The 19,793-nt window shown below is 41.7% G+C and overlaps 1 protein-coding gene across 3 annotated transcripts; it reads right to left on the reverse strand.

The window, feature by feature from the left end:
- Positions 1-418: 418 nt before the first annotated feature.
- Positions 419-19,353, reverse strand: aldh3a2b (aldehyde dehydrogenase 3 family, member A2b). 3 transcript variants are annotated; one of them, XM_029629925.2, is made up of 11 exons: positions 19,246-19,353; positions 16,668-16,830; positions 16,336-16,567; positions 11,368-11,453; positions 10,066-10,274; positions 9,846-9,963; positions 7,104-7,245; positions 2,267-2,433; positions 1,939-2,038; positions 1,602-1,840; positions 419-1,493 (listed from the first exon to the last, which is right to left on the reverse strand). In XM_029629925.2, the coding sequence occupies exons 2-11, from the start codon at positions 16,827-16,829 to the stop codon at positions 1,479-1,481; spliced, it is 1,470 nt and encodes a 489-aa protein (XP_029485785.1). In that variant the 5' UTR covers position 16,830; positions 19,246-19,353; the 3' UTR covers positions 419-1,478. The 3 variants fall into 3 exon arrangements, with proteins under 3 accessions (XP_029485785.1, XP_029485784.1, XP_029485786.1); XM_029629924.2 differs by having other exon boundaries at positions 19,067-19,336; XM_029629926.2 differs by lacking the exon at positions 19,246-19,353 and adding an exon at positions 17,862-17,957.
- Between the last annotated feature and the right edge of the window lie 440 nt (positions 19,354-19,793).

Consider the following 19,793-nt stretch of genomic DNA (forward strand, 5'->3'; position numbering starts at 1 on the left):
CCCTTATGACATAGTTTGCACATATCAATTGTCAGTAGAAACCACATTTGTTTAAGCAAGTCAGCCATATCAAATGAGTGTTTTTAAAAGGCAGTAAATGAGGCTGAATGAACTCTTTCGCTTCCAGACAAGGTTCCGCTGAAAGCCAGGTGTAGCGGTGGTAAGGATTCACTCAATGGTGCTGAAAAGAAAGCTCTGCTGTTGGGACAGCTTTATGTAGGCCCCAACCGTTTGTGGGCACCGTTTGTCACCGTTATAGTGCAATCCATGTATTGTTTAGTCTTGTGTTGTGTAGTGCCTTTGCTGGCATACATTAAAAAAAATTGGAGGGGAGTTTGCCCCACCAAGATTTACATGCTAAAATTGCCACTGGATATTCCTCTCATTCCCTATCAATAACACAACCACAATCAATAAGTGAAGGACATAAAAACGGATTTATTACAAATTAATTACAATCAATGCCATGGGAATGCTCTGACGGCAATACCAAAACATTGAAATTATACGCTGTTACTCCTTCATTGTTGCTCAGGCATAGTAGTTGTCATACTTTGTTACACCCTGAGCTATTGAATAAGTTCTTCAGGCAAATATTTTAAGAACTCTGTGGTGAAATGGAAGGTGTAATTCTCGAAAGGTACTTGATTGGTTATTTGGTTTTGTTTCAGGCACATAGTGTGAATGTGAAACATAAAAAATACAATGCAACAATCAGAACAATTGCCCTGGAAAAGCATGGTAAATCACTGACAGGGAATGTTAAAGTTCTACTTCAAATAAAATACATCTCCATTGCAATCTCTTTCTAACGGTTGAAATTAAAAACTGAAATGATAACAGAACTAGAGTTGTGCTTCTCTGAGGCTGACTGAAACATACAAGCATGTGTAATAGTAGTACAATATTAACACACAATACTTCATGATTATTCATTCATATGAAAGGAATTTATGCAATCCTTAGAGAACCTTGCATATAGGTCAGCTATGCTTCTTCATAGCGCAGCGATATGACCAGTTATAACCTTTTATAAGAGGTATGCATTGTTTATTTTGATACATTTTCCAAAATGTTCATAAGCAGCAAACATTTCAACGTTTTAAGGCTTAAAATAAAAAGCGGACAGGTTTAACTAACAAATTCACATAATATTACACTGATTAAAGTGCTATAAATCAGATAAAAAATCACATTCATAAAATCTGTTGCGGCTAGCTAATGTTAGTAAGCATTAGCAAGCTAATCCTTCTGAAACGGCTTCATGCAGAATTGCGTAATTCTGATAGGGGTTATTAGGGAGGGGTTAAAGGTTCAACCTGACATTTACTATGGTTACGGATGATTATTATCTTGAAGCAGACAGAGTCTTAACCGCGTCAAAGTCCATTTAGCACTTTTAGACCCAACTCTGTTCCAGGGTCCAGCGGGTCACCAGAGTAACATCAGGCCAGATGTACGGGTAGACTTGTTTGATCTCACTGAAGATATCTCTGAAGAAACACACAGAAACACACACATCCACCAATCAGTGAAACTCAATCTAAAATTCCTAAATCGTTTCTTACCCCCCCACACACAGTTTCCTCCTTCCCCCTAACCTGTAGCACCACAGCAGCCACCACAGCGATGATAGCGAGCAGCGTCATGCGTCCTAACCACCCCAGGTCTGGATTTTTGAGGATGAAGAAGCGTGCCCAGAACAGTTTCTTGGCAGTATGGGGAGGGTAGCGCATGTCGTTAACCCCCTCCATCTTCAGCTGCTTGATAAGACAGCCCCTCAGGTGGCTCAGGTTGTCAAAGCTGAACTTTCCGTGGTAGCTGCCCATTCCACTGTTACCTACAGGGGGAAACATGAAGAACACATATCTCTTCTCATTTGACTCCGTGTGAAACAGAATTTTTTTGTTGATGTGTTATATAGTGAACCTTACTTACCCACTCCACCAAAGGGCAGTGCACTGACAGAGTAGTGCACAAGACAGTCATTAGCCAACACTCCTCCACTGGAGGTCTCTGCTATCACTTTTTTTATCACCTAAAGAGAGAGATGGGACGAGAGAGAGAGAGAGAGAGAGAGAGAGAGAGAGAGAGAAGGGGGATGCAGAGAGAGAAGAGCAAGGGAGGGAGGGTTGAGTAGGAGGGGTGAGAGGAGTGAGAATGAGACATTTTAATGAAAAAAACTGCCCACCATTGTTTTAAAAAGAAATAGTTGCTGAGCATATGCTTGTGTGTTCTCTATATGTGTGCATGTGTGAGTAGTTACCTTGTCATCAGGTGAGAAGATATAGAGAGCGAGGGGTTTCTCTCCCTTGTTGATGAAGTTGATGGCCTCGTCCACTCCACTGACCGTCAGGATGGGGAGCAGGGGACCAAAAATCTCCTCCTGCATCACCTTGGAGTTCACCTGCACGTCCTTCAGTACTGTAGGAGCTGAGAAGGAGGGAGGACAGATATGCATTAACTAGATGTGTCAGGGAAACCAGTAGCAGCACTGTATGGTCTGAGTAGGGGATAATAAATTTAGAGGTCAACTAGATGGGAAACCAAATTTAACCCCATAGCAGTACTGTAGGAGCTGAGGAGGGGAGCATAGATACACAACTAGATGTGTCAGGGTAACCAACAGCAGGGTATGTGGTGGCCAGTTATTCAACTTGTATTACAGAAAGAATTTCAAAGGAAAACAAAAGGCAAAACAAACAATCAACAAATTGTAAAAATGGAGATTGAATAGTGTCTCTAGCCAGCTATGAATGTTGGAAGGAATTGAGGCAGTTTTGATAGGAAAAGTGAAACCTACAAGTATGTATAATGAAATCAAATCAAATTGTATTAGTCACATGGGAAACCAACAGGTGAATACAACATTTCACCTTACAGTGAAATGATTATTTACGAGGCCCTAACCAACAGTGCAGTTTTAAAAAATATGGACAAGAATAAAAATAAACCTAACAAGTAATTAAAGAGCAGCAATAAATAACAATAGCGAGACTATATACAGGGGGGTACCGGTACAGAGTCAATGTGCGGGGGCACCGGTTAGTTTAGGTAACATGTACATGTAGTTAGAGTTATTAAAGATTAAATAAAGAATAACAACAGAGAGCAGCAGCGGTGAAGGGGGAGAACAGTCTATGACTAGGGTGGCTGGAGTCCTTGACAATTTTTAGGGCCTTCCTCTGACACCGCCTGGTATAGTGGTAGGTCCTAGATGGCAGGAAGCTTGGCCCCAGTGATGTACTGGGCCATTCGCATTACCCTCTGTAGTGCCTTGCGGTCGGAGGCCGAGCAGTTGCCATACCAGGCAGTGATGCAACAAGTCAGGATGCTCTCGATGGTGCAGCTATAGAACCGTTTGAGGATCTGAGGACCCATGCCAAATCTTTTCAGTCTCCTGAGGGGGAATAGGTGTTGTCGTGCCCTCTCACGACTGTCTTAGTGTGCTTGGATTAGAGGTCGACCGATTAATCGGAATGGCCGATTAATTAGGACCGATTTCAAGTTTTATTTTTCATAACAATCGGAAATCGGTATTTTTGGACACCAATTTATTATTATTTTTTACACCATTATTTAATCTTTATTTAACTAGGCAAGTCAGTTAAGAACACATTCTTATTTTCAATGACGGCCTAGGAACGGTGGGTTAACTGCCTCGTTCAGGGGCAGAACGACAGATTTTCACTTTGTCAGCTCGGGGGATCCAATCTGCCAACCTTACAGTTAACTAGTCATTGTGCACTCCACAAGGAGACTGCCTGTTACGCGAATGCAGTAAGCCAAGGTAAGTTGCTAGCTAGCATTAAACTTATCTTATAAAAACAATAATCACTAGTTAACTCCACATGGTTGATGATATTACTAGATATTATCTAGCGTGTCCTGCATTGCATATAATCTGACTGAATATACAAGTATCTAAGTATCTGACTGAGCGGTGGTAGGCAGAAGCAGGCGTGTAAACATTAATTCAAACAGCACTTTGTGCGTTTTGCCAGCAGCTCTTCGTTGTGCGTCAAGCATTGAGCTGTTTATGACTTCAAGCATATCAATTCCCGAGATGAGGCTGGTGTAACCAAAGTGAAATGGCTGGCGAGTTAGCGTGTGCTAATAGCGTTTCAAACGTCACTCGCTCTGAGCCTGTGGTTGTTTCCCTTGCTCTGCATGGGTAACGCTGCGTCGAGGGTGGCTGTTGTCGTTCCTGGTTCGAGCCCATGGAGGAGCTAGGAGAGGGACGGAAGCTACACTGTTACACTGGCAATACTAAAGTGCCTATAAGAACATCCAATAGTCAAAGGTTAATGAAATACAAATGGTATAGAGGGAAATAGTCATATAATTCCTATAATACCTACAACCTAAAACTTCTTACCTGGGAATATTGAAGACTCATGTTAAAAGGAACCACCAGCTTTCATATGTTCTCATGTTCTGAGCAAGGAACTTATACGTTAGCTTTCTTACATGGCACTTTTACTTTCTTCTCCAACACTTTGTTTTTGAATTATTTAAACCAAATTGAACGTTTCATTATTTATTTGAGGCTAAATTGATTTTATTGATGTATTATATTAAGTTAAAATAAGTGTTCATTCAGTATTGTTGTAATTGTCATTATTACAAATACATTTTCTTTTTTAATCGGCCGATTAATCGGCATCGGCTTTTTTGGTCCTCCAATAATCGGTATCGGTGCTGAAAAAAAAAAAAATCATAATCGGTCGACCTCTAGCTTGGACCATGTTAGTTTGTTCGTGATGTGGACACCAAGGAATTTGAAGCTCTCAACCTGCTCCACTACAACCCTGTCAATGAGAATGGGGTCGTGCACGGTCCTCTTTTTCCTGTAGTCCACAATCATCTCTTTTGTCTTGATCACGTTGAGGGAGAGGTTGTTGTCGTGGCACCACATGGCCAGGTCTCCTCCCTATAGGCTGTCTCGTCGTTGTCGGTGATCAGGCCTACCACTGTTGTGTCATCGGCAAACTTAATGATGGTGTTGGAATCGTGCCTGACCGTGCAGGCATGCGTGAACAAGGAGTACAGAAGGGGACTGAGCATGCACCCCTGAGGGGCCCCTGTGTTGAGGATCAGTGTGGCAGAAGTCTTATTACCTACCCTTACCACCTGGGGGCGGCCCGTCAGTTAGTCCAGGATCCAGTTGCAGAGGGAGGTGTTTAGTCCCAGGGTCCTTAGCTTATTGATGAGCTTTGAGGGCGCTATGTTGTTGAACGCTGAGCTGTAGTCAATCAATTGCATTATCACATAGGTGTTCCTTTTGTGCAGGTGGAAAAGGCCAGTGTGGAGTGCAATAGAGATTGCGTCATCTCTGGATCTGTTGGGGCGGTATGCAAATTGGAGTGGGTCTAGGGTTTCTGGGATAATGGTGTTGATGTGAGCCATGACGAGCCTTTCAAAGCACTTTATGGCTACAAATGTGAGTGCTACGGGTCGGTAGTCATTTAGGCAGGTTACCTTAGTGTTCTTGTGCACAGGGACTATGGTGGTCTGCTTAAAACATGTTGGTATTACAGACTCGGACAGGGAGAGGTTGAAAATGTCAGTGAAGAGACTTGCCAGTTGGTCAGCGCATGCTCGCAGTACACGTCTGGCCCTGCGGCCTTGTGAATGTTGACCTGTTTAAAGGTCTTACTCACATCGGCTGCGGAGAGCGTGATCAGAGTCTTCCGGAACAGTTGCTGCTCTCATGCATGTTTTAGTGTTATTTGCCTCGAAGTGAGCATAGAAGTAGTTTAGCTCATGTGATAGGCTCATGTCACTGGGCAGCTCTCGGCTGTGCTTCCCTTTGTAGTCTGTAATGGTTTGCATGCCCTGTCACATCCGACGACCGTCAGAGCCAGTGTAGTACAATTCAATCTTAGTCCTGTATTGACGTTTTGCCTGTTTGATGGTTCGTCGGAGGGCATAGCAGGATTTCTTATAAGTTTCCCGCTCCTTGAAAGCGGCAGCTCTAGCCGTTAGCTCAGTGCGGATGTTGCCTGCAATCCATGGCTTCTGGTTGGGGTATCTACGTGCAATCACTGTGGGGACCATGTCATCGATTCACTTATTGATGAAGCCAATGACTGATGTGGTGTACTCCTCAATGCCATTGGAGGAATCCCAGAACATATTCCAATCTGTGCTAGCAAAACAGTCCTGTAGTTTAGCATCTGCTTCATCTGACCACTATTTTATTGATCAAGTCACTGGTGCTTCCTGCTTTAATTTTTGCTTGTAAGCCAGAATCAGGAGGATAGAATTATGGTCAGATTGCCAAATGGAGGGCGAGGGAGAGCTTTGTATGCATCTCTGTGTGTGGAGTAAAGGTGGTCCAGAGTTTTTTTCCCCCTCTGGTTGCACATTTAACATGCTGATAGAAAAAGGATTTAAGTTTCCCTGCATTAAAGTCCCCAGCTACTAGGAGTGCCGCCTCTGGGTGAGCATTTTCTTGTTTGCTTAGGGCGGAATACAGCTCATTCAATGCTATCTTAGTGCCAGGCCTCAGTCTGTGGTTGTATGTAAACAGCTACGAAAAATACAGATGAAAACTCTCTAGGTAGATAGTGTGGTCTACAGCTTATCATGAGATACTCTACCTTAGGCTAGCAATAGCTTGGAGTTTAATCTTCCACATAGGTCTTCTATTTTATTTTCCAAAGATTGCACGTTTGCTAGCAGAATGGAAGGAAATGGGGGTTCATTTGATACTCAGAATTCCCAGAAGGCAGCCCGCCCTTTGGCCACTTTTTCTCTTCACGCACATCATGGTGATCTGGGCCTGTTCCTGGGAGAGCAGTATATCATTCAAGTCGGGCTCGTCAGATTCGTTAAAGGGAAAAAAGGTTTCTGCCAGTCGGTGGTGAGTAATCACAGTCCTGATGTCCAGAAGTTATTTTCGGTCATAAGAGACTGTAGTGGCAACATTATGTACAAAATAAGTTTTAAAAAACAACAATGCAAAGAAACTAACAAAAAACACAACTGGTTGGGGGCACATAAAACGTCAGCCTTCTTCTCTGGCGCCATCTTAGGTAGCTATGCCTATCATAAGTAGTACAGTATCTATGTAGCATTATGCTTGTCATAAGTAGTACCTATGTAGCACGTTGACTCATCACTATCCCCTCCTATAGCGATGGTGCTGTCCTCTGTCATGGCCATGATGCGTTTGAAGTGGCGCTGGTTGATGATGCGTCCGTAGTCGGGGCAGGTCTTGGGGTCCTCTGTGTAGAAGGCCTGAAAGGAAAATACATGTACACAATTGACCAATTGTACATTACATAATAGATGGGTTGCCTGACAAAGTCACGAAAATGATGACGTGAAAATTATGCCAAGAAGCTGTAATGTGGGAAATCGTAGGTTGATTATTTTAGCTAGTTTCATCTTGTTCTTAACACCTGAAAACAAGACATGGTATCTTGACTTTATGCCATTATGTCAAAAATTGGATCACTAACTAACAACTGTAACAATTAGGGATGCACGATATATCGGTAAGCATATCGGAATCTGCCGATATTAGCTAAAAATACAAACATCGGCATCGGATCGATGTCTAGTTTAACGCTGATGTGCATAATTGATGTCAAAGCTGACGTGCATACCTACATAACGTAGTTAGATGACGTAATGGCGCCACGAAAATTATAGCGCTACACGTGCAACACAGCATTCCTAACCTAGCCCACAATGTCTGCTGTGTGGATCGAGCAGTCAACAAGTCGAGCAGTCATTTGAAAGAGGAAGAACATTTCAGCGAGACAACTCAAAGGCGAAATCCATTCAAGATAATGGAATTCACTGCCCTTGACAATTAACCTTTCTCTATCGTGGATGATGTTGGCTTTCGCTGACTGGTCAAGCACCTCTATCCCTGGTACACAATACCAAGTAGGAATTATTTTTCAGATGTTGCCCTACCAGAGTTACACAGTATTGCTTAAACGTACATCCATGAGCTACTTGCTATGGGCGTCGCTGCTATTAGCTTGACAGCACAGTGGTCGACAAAGGATTTTGTACTGAGGAAAGCCGTATTGCATGCTCAAGAATGTGCTGGTTCTCATACCGCTGCTGCCATTTCAATGGCATTTGAGAACATGTTTGAAACTTGGAAACATGAACACACTCCTAGCGCCATTCGATCAACTGACTGGAGAAATAAGCTCATCAACTGCGTCTGCAGCAGACGTGATACCCTCTGTCATGGCATTGAAAAGTACTCCACTAGAGGCTGTGAACAAGCAATTTGGTTTAATTCTCTCTGAGCCTCTTTACTGTGTCACCACCATGCTCGATGCAAGGTACAAGGACCGCTACTTCGATGCAGACAAGAAACAGGGTTTACGTGAAATGATAGACACAGCTGGACAATATGGAAAAAGGACACAGTGACAGTGCGCACCGAGGAAGAGAGGCCACGGACAGACAGAGCTGAAACCTCACTGCTTGATGTATGATGAAATCGAAACAGCACAGCAAGTAAGTGAAAGAAAAAGGCTTTGATTTTGTTTTACTGGTAATGGGGACATAAATGCCAACAAAATAACTTTTTTTTGGTAAGTGTGTGTGTGTGTTTCAACTATTTTACTGTACTAGAATGCTTAAAAGGTCGCTAAAATTGTAAATATCGGGTATAGGTATCAGGTTTTTTGGCAAGGAAAATATTGGATATCGGTATCAGCCAAAACTACCGATCCTCGACTTCAAAGATATCTTTTACAAAATAGCCTCGAACACTCTACTAAACAAATTGGATGCAGTCTATCACAGTGCCATCCGTTTTGTCACCAAAGCCCCATATACTACCCACCACTGCGACCTGTACGCTCTCGTTGGCTGGCCCTCGCTTCATACTCGTCGCCAAACCCACTGGCTCCAGGTCATCTACAAGTCTCTGCTAGGTAAAGCCCCGCCTTATCTCAGCTCACTGGTAACCATAGCAGCACCCACCCGTAGCACGTGCTCCAGCAGGTATATCTCACTGGTCACCACCAAAGCCAATTCTTCCTTTGGCCGCCTCTCCTTCCAGTTCTCTGCTGCCAATGACTGGAACGAACTGCAAAAATCACTAAAGCTGGAGAGTCTTACCTCCCTCACTAGCTTTAAGAACCAGCTGTCAGAGCAGCTCACAGATCACTGCACATGTACATAGCCCATCTGTAAATAGCCCATCCAATCTACCTCATCCCCATACTGTATTTATTTATCTTGCTCCTTTGCACCCCAGTATCTCTTCTTGCACATGCTACCATTCCAGTGTTTAATTACTTCACCACTATGGCCTATTTATTCCCTTACCCTACCTCATTTGCACATGCTGTATATAGATTTTCTACTGTATTATTGATCGTATGTTTGTTTACTCCATGTGTAACTCTGTGTTGTTTGTGTCGAACTGCTTTGCTTTATCTTGGCCAGGTCACAGTTGCAAATGAGAACTTGTTCTCAACTAGCCTACCTGATTAAATAAAGTTGGGATTAAAAAAAAAAAAAAGTAATATCGGCGCATCCCTAGTAACAATGTATTTGAGCGATAACAAGTGCTCATTGTGCAAATGTATTTATGTTTTCAATAAACATTTGGAGATGAAATATAGTTGATTTCCTTTTGATTTTAAACCAAAGTTTTTGTTGCTAAACAACCCACCTGTCTATAATTATAATAAGCTTGTGAGAGCACTAGTTTTGTGGGAAAAAAACTTCAGGGAAAAGGCCTCCGTTTTCACTCCAACAAAAACTGTCAGTACCTTTATGGTTGCTACTCAATGCTTAGTTAGTGAAGCCAGATATATACTCCTTTTTATACTCCCAACATAGTGAGTTGTATGTACTTTGATGGACTTCTTGATCTCCTCCAGCACGCGGTCCTGGATGCTGGGCTCACACAGGATGTAGTCTGGAGCGATACACGTCTGCCCACAGTTAGAATACTTCCCCCATGTCACACGACTACAGGAGAGAGAAGAGGGAAGAGAGGGAGGAACAAGATGAGAAACAGAAGAGATTTAGAAAGTTGTATTGGTCTGTCCGTTTCTGTATCTGTTCTCTTACCGGCAGGCGATGGGGATGTCACAGTTCTTGTCGATGTAACAGGGGCTCTTGCCCCCCAGCTCCAAGGTAACGGGGGTGAGGTGTTTGGCTGCTGCCTCCATCACCAGTTTCCCCACCATGCTGTTCCCTGTGTAGAACACATGGTCGAACCGCTGACGCAGCAACTCCTGGGTCTCTGATACACCCCCTGTCACCACTGGGTACAACTCCTAGAGATGCAAGGAAAAACACATTGTTATTTACAACACATTATGCTATATACAGATTACATAACAGATCATTTAGCAGATGCTATTGTCCAGAAGAACTTACAGGAGCAATTAGGGATAAGTACCTTGCTCAAGGACACATCAAAAGATATGTCACTGAGGGGATTTGAACCAGCTACCTTTCAGGTACTGGCCCAACACTCTTTCCCGCTAGGCTACCTGCCACCACAACAGGGTGGTAGATACACACTGTTTATACATCAACAGATTTGTCACCTAGTAGGCTCAGGGATTCAAACCAGCTACCTTACGGATACTGGCAAAACACTCTTTACCGCTAGGCTATCTGCCACCCCTACAGCGGTAAGGGTACAATACGGCTTTTTAAATGCCGACACTAAACCTTCTCTCAAGAAACTTTCGAAGCGCAATTGAACAGGCGTTTTACTTGTCTATAAAGGAATGCCAATTCTGAAATGGGACTCATACGTCAATCACTAGGCAAACAGAAATGTCAATCAAATAATCTCGAGCTGCTTGTAGACAGCCTGCCTGCATGCAGTCAGACCACTCTCTCCTAAAAAAAAGTACTTTAAAGTTAGTTAAATGCCGTGTCTTACCAAGACATTTAGTAGAAAGAAAACACATCTTCCGCTTGGAATCGACTCCTAAGATTCAGTATTTTTGGAACGGAGATGACTGATTAGTTGCTGTACTCCCGAGAACACAAACGTTTTTCATAGCGAGCTAGCGAGGGACGGAGAGAAAGGGGCACAATATAGGCAGGTAGGCCACCAGGCAGACAGAGTCAGAACCATGCACTAGGCCTATCTATCGGCAATCAAAAGCTACATATCGCAATGGAATGCTGTATTTTTGCCATTTCTTGGGCCTATCATCAATGAATAAGCTAGAATATTCTACACGCAACAGACCAAAGACTGAGAAAGCACAGGTGAGCCAGCTGCACTGTGATTTTAATTTTGTGGAGGGAGGGAAATAAATATATTTTTTCTATTTGGGATTTTTCTTAGCATTAAGATGTTTAAGCGTTCAACCCCCTAGTGTGTGACTGCGTGTGCATGTGTGTTACCTTGTCTATGTAGGCGGGCAGCAGGTCCTCCATAACCTTGGCGGTGTGGACACACACCTCAGATGGCTTCACCACAGCAGCGTTGCCTGTCACAGAGAATAGTACAGTTGTCATTAGCATTAGCTTAAGGATGCTAAGACAAACAATGGAGTTATTGGTTAGCACTGGGTAATAAGTCTTGGGGCAGACAAACAAAGTTGTAGTTGGAGTGATACCTTATGAGTCGGACAGACAGAATGTGTTGGCATTTACTGGCATAAAAAGAGATCCTTATTCTATTTATATGTTTACTTATCTCTTATTCAGTCTAATCCAATGTTTGGTTCACACCTGCAGAGCCATTATGACATTACATTTACATTTTATTCAGTTGGGGGGGGCTATGCCAAGTTTGGGAAACTCTGAGTTAGCAGACACTCTTCAGTGTATTTAAGAAGTTTAGTAGGGAAAACAACCACATACCACAGTCATTGCAATAGACCATTTTACAAAATATATTTATCACATATGATATTACAGTACTATATGTCCCTCTGCAGCCACCATCCACCGGGATGACTAGTGTGTGTGTGCAAAGGGCCTTCTGTAAGGCAAGGCAGAACTCTCACCGAGTGAACGGCCATAACCTTGCCTCTGGTAACTGATAGCAGGGTTAGAGAATAAAGTCCAGCCCAACACACACACATTAATCAATAACAGTCCAAGCTCAATGCCAACAGCTATTTACTTGGCTGAATGCTAAATGTCTGTTAAATATATTGTGCCATTTCTCCATTACAAGAACCATAAGGAACTAGGACGAAAGAAAACCAGAAAAGATGTTTCCTCAAAGTGTTTCCACTACCAATCCAATCAGAATGGGAACTTGTTACTGGAAGACTCAACTGTTACGTCTCAATTAAGGCTTAGCCAGAGAAATATAGATAATTGGATGTGGGCCAAACCAATTAAACTCCAAAGAGTTACGCTCTAGATGCTACATAGACCCACCGCTCTCTTCCAATTGTAAGACTGGTTAAAAAAAAAAATGATTTCACCCTTATTTAACCAGGTAGGCCGGTTGAGAACAAGTTCTCATTTACAACTGCGACCTGGCCAAGATAAAGCAATGCAGTGCGACACAAACAACAACACAGCACCCCCCTATCCACATCGACGGGACAGTAGTGGAGAGGGTAGTAAGTATTAAGTTCCTCGGAGTACACATCACGGACAAACTGAATTGGTCCACCCACACAGACAGCATGGTGAAGAAGGAGCAGCAGTGCCTCTTCAACCTCAGGAGGCTGAAGAAATTTGGCTTGTCACCAAAAGCACTCACAAACTTCTACAGATGCACAATCGAGAGCATCCTGTCGGGCTGTATCACCGCCTGGTACGGCAACTGCTCCGCCCACAACCGCAAGGCTCTCCAGAGGGTAGTGAGCTCTGCACAACGTATCATCGGGGGCAAACTACCTGCCCTCCAGGACACCTACACCACCCGATGTCACAGGAAGGCCATAAAGATCATCAAGGACAGCAACCACCCAAGCCACTGCCTGTTCACCCTGCTATCATCCAGAAGGCGAGGTCAGTACAGAGAGAGAAGCTGTTTTTCAGTCTCTATCTCAAGGCCATCAGACTGTTAAACAGCCACCACTAACATTGAGTGGCTGCTGCCAACATACTGACTCAACTCCAGGTCACTTTAATAATGGAAATGAATGGAAATTGATGTAAAAATGTATCACTAGCCACTTTAAACAATGCCACTTAATATGTTTACATACCCTACATTACTCATCTCATATGTATATACTGTACTCTATACCATCTTGCCTATGCCATTCTGTACCATCACTCATTCATATATCTTTATGTACATATTCTTTATCCCTTTACACTTGTGTGTATAAGGTAGCAGTTGTAGAATTGTTAGGTTAGATTACTCGTTGGTTATTACTGCATTGTCAGAACTCGGGCGGCAGGGTAGCCTAGTGGTTAGAGCGTTGAACTAGTAACCGGAAGGTTGCAAGTTCAAATCCCCAAGGTACAAATCTGTTCATTTTCCATATTTGTATTATTTGGAAAGATTTCCTTACAATAATAGTCATTCAGTGGGTGAGGATGAGAAGGAAAAGAGAACATCTGCTTAAATTATTTAGCTTCCTCTTTTAAAATATAATTTGAGGAAAATCATAGATGACTCCGTATTCTGCCCTTGAGTTGCGTTCCCATGCAAAACTAGACAGATAGCTAACAACTAAGTCTTCAATAAAACTCCCAAGGCGTGACATTTCTTGAATGAATATATTGAAAACGTTTATGTTGTGAAACTGCAAAATACAGAAAAGAATATACTTTAGTGTTCAATTCACACCGACATACTGTAGCTGTACATTAAACATTTGAAGTTGCATAAATACAAAGCACGCGCTAAGGTACCATGCATCTGGCATGATGCCAAACCATATAGCTAATTGTTAACCATATGGTAATTGGCTCCTTTCATTACTATAATAATGTATAACCATCTATGTAGAATAACAAAGCATATTACACTAGAAACAGTAACAAAACTACAGTATTGTATATTTTACAATTCGTTTGCATGACGCATGAGCAAAGTAATACAGCTAACGACATACATTAAAGGCATTGCAATTTGTGAGTAAATGCAACCAACATTGATATGTAAGCAACTCTATCAATAACAAGATTATCATCATTAGCTAAATGCTTGAATCGAACTTACAAACAAATATTTTTCCAAGGCTGAAGCGTGACAAGAAATAACTACATTGAAAGACCTGCAACGTAGCGTTGTTTGTAGCTGCTCTATGCGTGCAAAACAAATTCTGTACTTCCTGTTAGCGTCGTCTTTCTAAGTACCAGAAAGCGCCACTAGGGGGCAAATAACACCATTGAACACAATGAAAATCCAATTTAACCATTGTAATAAAATAATCTGTTACCTAACAGGATGGCAGCACACTCCGTCTTCAGTAACGAGTTTCTGTGTTGGAGATTCAGGAAGAATTTGGTGCATTTTTCTCCATATTCCATCCAGTTTGCTTTATTTTTTAATAGATTACATTAGATTGTTTTTGAATTACGTTCCTCCAGTTCTTTTTGTTTTTCCTCTAACTTATTTCGTATCTCTGTAGTATTGTTTTTATTGCAATAAGGCGATTTGCTGAATCTATATTATACTGGAAAAATTCAGTTATAAATTATTTTGTCTTAGTTAAAAATAAATGGTTCTCCAGTAAACATTGATTAAATTTCCAATATCCCATCCACATGGTAATTCTATAAGAGTTATGTGAAGGCCAATTAGATCATGATCCGATCGCATTCTGTCTCCTATTAAAACCTTTTTAACCTTTGATGCAAGAGAGAAAGAGACAAAATAAAGTAGTCAACGCGACTAGCTTGATTAAGTCTCCTCCATGTATATCTCACTTGGTCAGGGTTTTTTAGTCTCCAAATATCCACTATTTCTAAGGTGTCCATAATATTTGTGATTTCCTTATGATAGTTATAGTCTCCTCTCATAATGATTTGATCATTTGTTGCCTGTAAATTCAATAAATTGGTATAAATATTTCCGAATAAATATGGATCATCCTAATTTGGACCACATAGATTAATGAGCCAAATCACTTTTTTGTCCACTTTCATATTCAAAAAGATTCACCTTCCTTGCGAATCATTCTTGACTATTTGCACATTCAGATCAATTAAAAAAAAAAAAAAAAATCATCACACCTTTTGATTTCCTTTGTTCATGACAGAAAATTATTTCACCACCCCTTTCCTTTTTCCACGCAACTTCATCTAAGGATGTAGAGTAAGTTTCCTGTAAACAGTATATGTTATATTCCTTTTCTTTTAGCCACGTAAAGACGGATCATCTTTTTTTATAATCTGATAAACCATTACAATTATAACTGGCCATACTTATTTCACCCCTTATCATAACTAGATACTATTCTCAGTCTAAATTGACCATAATTAGTGCTTGTAAAGTTACTGCCATAAGAGGTATTACGGTCAAAATTAGAGATTTCAAATGTCTGATATTTAGAATTAAAGAAACAGGTTCTAGCAATATGTGTTTTATTCCCTTGCCTGTTTGCCTGTGAGCCAATGCCACAGATGTTAGAAAATTGGGTCAAGATATTATGTGTGTCGTAAATCTGAGTAGGTTGATGTGTATGATATTGGATGTGCTGTGTATGATATTGGATGATATTGCCCTGCTAGGTCTTTGTAGGTAGAAGGTGTAAATTGGTCATAAATTGGGATAAATTGGTCATCAAAAAGAAAGGAGGACCAAGGCACTCTTCATATAATTAAAATGCCTTCATTCAATGGAACAACGATTTTAAAACTCTGACCCGTTTCGGTAGCATATCATTCGTCAGGGAGTACAAAGACACATGTCTAAGTGAAGCTTTCTTAATTAACCAGAAAATGTGTGGTTATTTCTGGTTGTTTATCAACGTTAGCTGGCTAACGTAGTATACCTCTCAGGTGTTTACTGTGGTGCTGCTTGTATACAAACAACAGAGTGATCATTGGCAACAAGCTTTTAAAACAGACAAACGTGAATAAAACATAAATGTAAATAATTCAGAAGTACATTCACTGGTGGCCATCTTGTAAGGGGGAAAGATGGAGGGCTAGATGATCATGACTGACACAATACAAGGACGGAGTCTCACCCTTGGAGGATAAAGTCCCTGATGGTGGCAGTGCTCAGAGTTCGCATGCATGCATGCAAGCACACACAAACACAAATTAATAACAATCAAGGAACTTTGAACCTGTCTTTGATAGGTAAGAGGCTGAGATGACAATTGTGTAATACTGATTAAAAGGACCTGACCTGAGAGAAGCAAAGATGGATGAATGGTCTGGGGATAGGTCACACACAAACACACACAGACACACACTACCCAACCCCCCACTCCCCCCTACCTGCAGCGATAGCCCCTATAAGTGGCTGTATGGTGACGGCCCAGGGGTAGTTCCATGCTCCTATGATGAGCACCACTCCCAGCGGTTCAGGCTGGATGTAAACAGTGTCTGAGATGGTCAGGAGGTTCTTCTCAACAGGCCGGGGGGCAACCCACTCTGCCAGCTTCTTCACTGCAAGGACAATCTCCCCTTCCAGGCCCAGTGTCTCATACAGCTGGGTGCCTGCCTCACTCTGCAAAGACAAACACAAATATATTTATGCACATGCTCACACACACACACACACATACTCCTCTCTCACTCACGCTGTGTCTGTCTGTTTGTCTCTCTACCTTGTTCAGGTCTTTCTTGATCGCCTCAGCTATCTCCTTCTCTCTCTCCAAGAGGAATCTCTGGAGGTTCTTCAGCTGGCGGATCCGGTGTTCTAAGGGCTTCGACCTCCCAGTGAGGAACGCTTTCCTCGCGCGCTCCACCGCCTTCTGCTCACGGGACATTCTACAAGAGGTGATGGATGGCTGGATGTTACAAACACGCCCCACAAAATAACATAAATGTTTCTACTGTAAACGAACGGCACTACTCACAACCATTTTATATTTTATACTCCTGAGTCATGCTGTGTTGATGACAACAAGGTTGTGTATCAGGGAGGGATGATTTCATCTATTGGCTATAATATTAAATAGTCAACATACTGATATGAGTAGGCTAACTATGTTCATCCTGGGCTCGAAGACGTAAATGTAAATCTGGGACACTCAAATTAGTCGATATGTTTAAGTATGTTATATGTTATAGTTACATAAGACTGAAGGTTACTTAAGCCAAAAACAAAAGGAGGGGAGCTTGGTCAGGGAGGATGGGTGGGTGTATAATGCAAACTTCTAGCAACCCAAAAGTTGTGCGTTTGAATCACATCTTAGACAACTTTAGCTTTTTAGCTAAACAGCAACTACTTAGTACATTTTTGCTGTTTTGCAACTACTTAGCATGTTAGCTAACTTTTCCCCTAATCCTAACTCCTAACCCTTAATATTAACCCTAACCTTAACCTCTAACCCTAATAAAAACCGCAAGTCAGGTGTATTCAGGATGCTTTGAACATTAAATGAAATATTAAACATTAAACTCAAAATGGTTATTTTTAGATTTTGAGGGATGACATTTAAAGTGCGGGCACTTTTTTCAGACGATACATAGCCTCATATAATTCATTTTCAAAGACAAAAGGTAGGCATATCAGATTTCAAATGACTAATGTGACAAAATTGGGGAATAGCAGTAGTGTTCTTGCTGACAAGCACACTAATTACCCTATATTTTAGCCCATTGTTAAGAATGATCCGACTAAAATAAGTAAATAAAAAATAAAATCTCCTGAAGACAAAATGCCATTAATCTGCCCCCACTTCCTAATCAAATAACTGTTATATTTATTGTCCCCCCTCTAGAATCAAATGTACGCTTTGGGTTCACAATCTTTTAGACAAAATTATTTTCATAGTTAACAAATCAGGTCACCCTACCAAACGTCCCTGCTAAAACATGCTGTAGGTCTCTGTCTGCTGCCTTTTCCTTGTCACAGCCTAAATGCAAATCATCACCAAACAAGGGGACTAATGCAAGTGCGGAATAAATCGATGTCGTTGTTTCTCTCCATTCAACTTCACTCTAATCTTGAGGGGCGTTTCTTTAAAACATGCGTCCAATCCCCTTGATTACCCTACATAACTAGACCAATCATATGCTTCAATATGCCGCGGTTGACAGTGCTGTGGTAGGACAGGACAATGATAGAGACTCAGGTGCTCCTATTTTAAAACTGCGCTCATTTATTTAGCCAGGATAGTCCACTCAGTAACAATTGCCACTGTTTTCCAGTGAGTCCTGGGTTTCGTATCATCGATTTGGAGCACAGTTGAAAAGTTAACGCGCTGACTAATTAGACAAACAAAAGCCGTACTTTTCAATGCGTGTGAGATATATTGTGAGGTGTGCCGTGAGAGCGTGAGAAGAGGGTCAAATGCGGATGTCTCGCCGCAAATTCGGGAGTTGGCAGCTCTGCCCTAACCACAAGCCTAGCTAACTGTAAAACGGAAGTAGGTATTCGGTGCCACCTAGGCAACAAGCAAACGTTAGCCACCACAAATTGGAATTAATAACGTATCATACGTTTACAAATTTAGATTCGTAACATATTGTACGAATTGCAATTTGTAACATATCATACGAAATTGATAAATTGATTTTGGACATCCACAAATTCCTAGGTTGCTCTGTTTGCCTTGGTCAACCGACGTTGCCTGCTTTGGTGTTGTCGGCAATAACAGCTATGATGAAATGCTGTCAAAAGGCTAAAACAAGACAAGACAAAGTAAATGACTTGTATTATCCCATTACAACTGCGTAACTACCTGTGAACTAAAGAACAGCGCATTGTAGGCTATGTAACAACACTGGCTCCATGAAAGATCAAATCATAGAATCATTCTGAGCCGTTAAATTACATGGTAGCTTTGAGTTTGATTGACAGCTCTCCGTTATGGCAAAAGAAAAATCCGTTTGAGAGAAGGTGTTGTTCATGATTCTATTCTGCTGAGTCAACATGTAGAAAAGGCTTGACCACAACCTTTTAACACAGTAACGTTGTACTGGCCTGCAGCAGGCCATTCTGTAACGTTTCTTGGTTCACTAATTTAATTAATATGTTACTCGCAAACACAACTCTTACCTGACGGGCTGTTATTCCAAATCTCACTCAGGTTATTCGCAAAATTGCTAAATGCCGAATCAACGACGTTAGAAATTATCTGCAAACTCAGTCCGAACCACTATAGAGTAAACATGAAATACGGATCTCCATTCAGTTAATGTGGCACCCAAAGAAAGACGCGTGAGCGGAGTACCTACTTCTGTTTTACAGTGGAAAAGCGAAGTTAGGTTGAAATGACTGAATCCCTGAAAATCATAAACATCCCTTTCCACCGCTGCTAAGGGTGGATCTCCGTTAATTCTGCCCCTCTGCTATTGGTGGACACTGGTTGGGTAGTTAATGGTTAGTTTGCCTGTCACTCAAGCGTCAGAAGTCCATGCACAATGATATTATAACTATGTTTTCCTACATGGTTATTACCTGGCGGTGACGCATAATCCCTTACTTGATCTTTATTTTATGATATTGTTTTGTTTTCCAAACTTTTTGCACTGCAGAATGGTAGGCCTATCGCGAATAAAGCACATTTTTAAAACCTTTATTTAACTAGGCAAGTAAGTTAAAGAACAACGTAATATTTTCAATGACGGCCTACCCTGGGCCAATTGTGCGCAGCCCTATGGAACTCCCAATCACTGCTGGTTGTGATACATCCTGAAATCGAACCAGGGTCTGTAGTGACGTCTTTAGCACTGAGATGCAGTGCTTTAGATTGCTGTGCCACTCGAGAACCCAATGCTTCTAT

Source organism: Oncorhynchus nerka, linkage group LG23, assembly GCF_034236695.1.
Source record: "Oncorhynchus nerka isolate Pitt River linkage group LG23, Oner_Uvic_2.0, whole genome shotgun sequence".
Taxonomy (NCBI): domain Eukaryota; kingdom Metazoa; phylum Chordata; class Actinopteri; order Salmoniformes; family Salmonidae; genus Oncorhynchus; species Oncorhynchus nerka.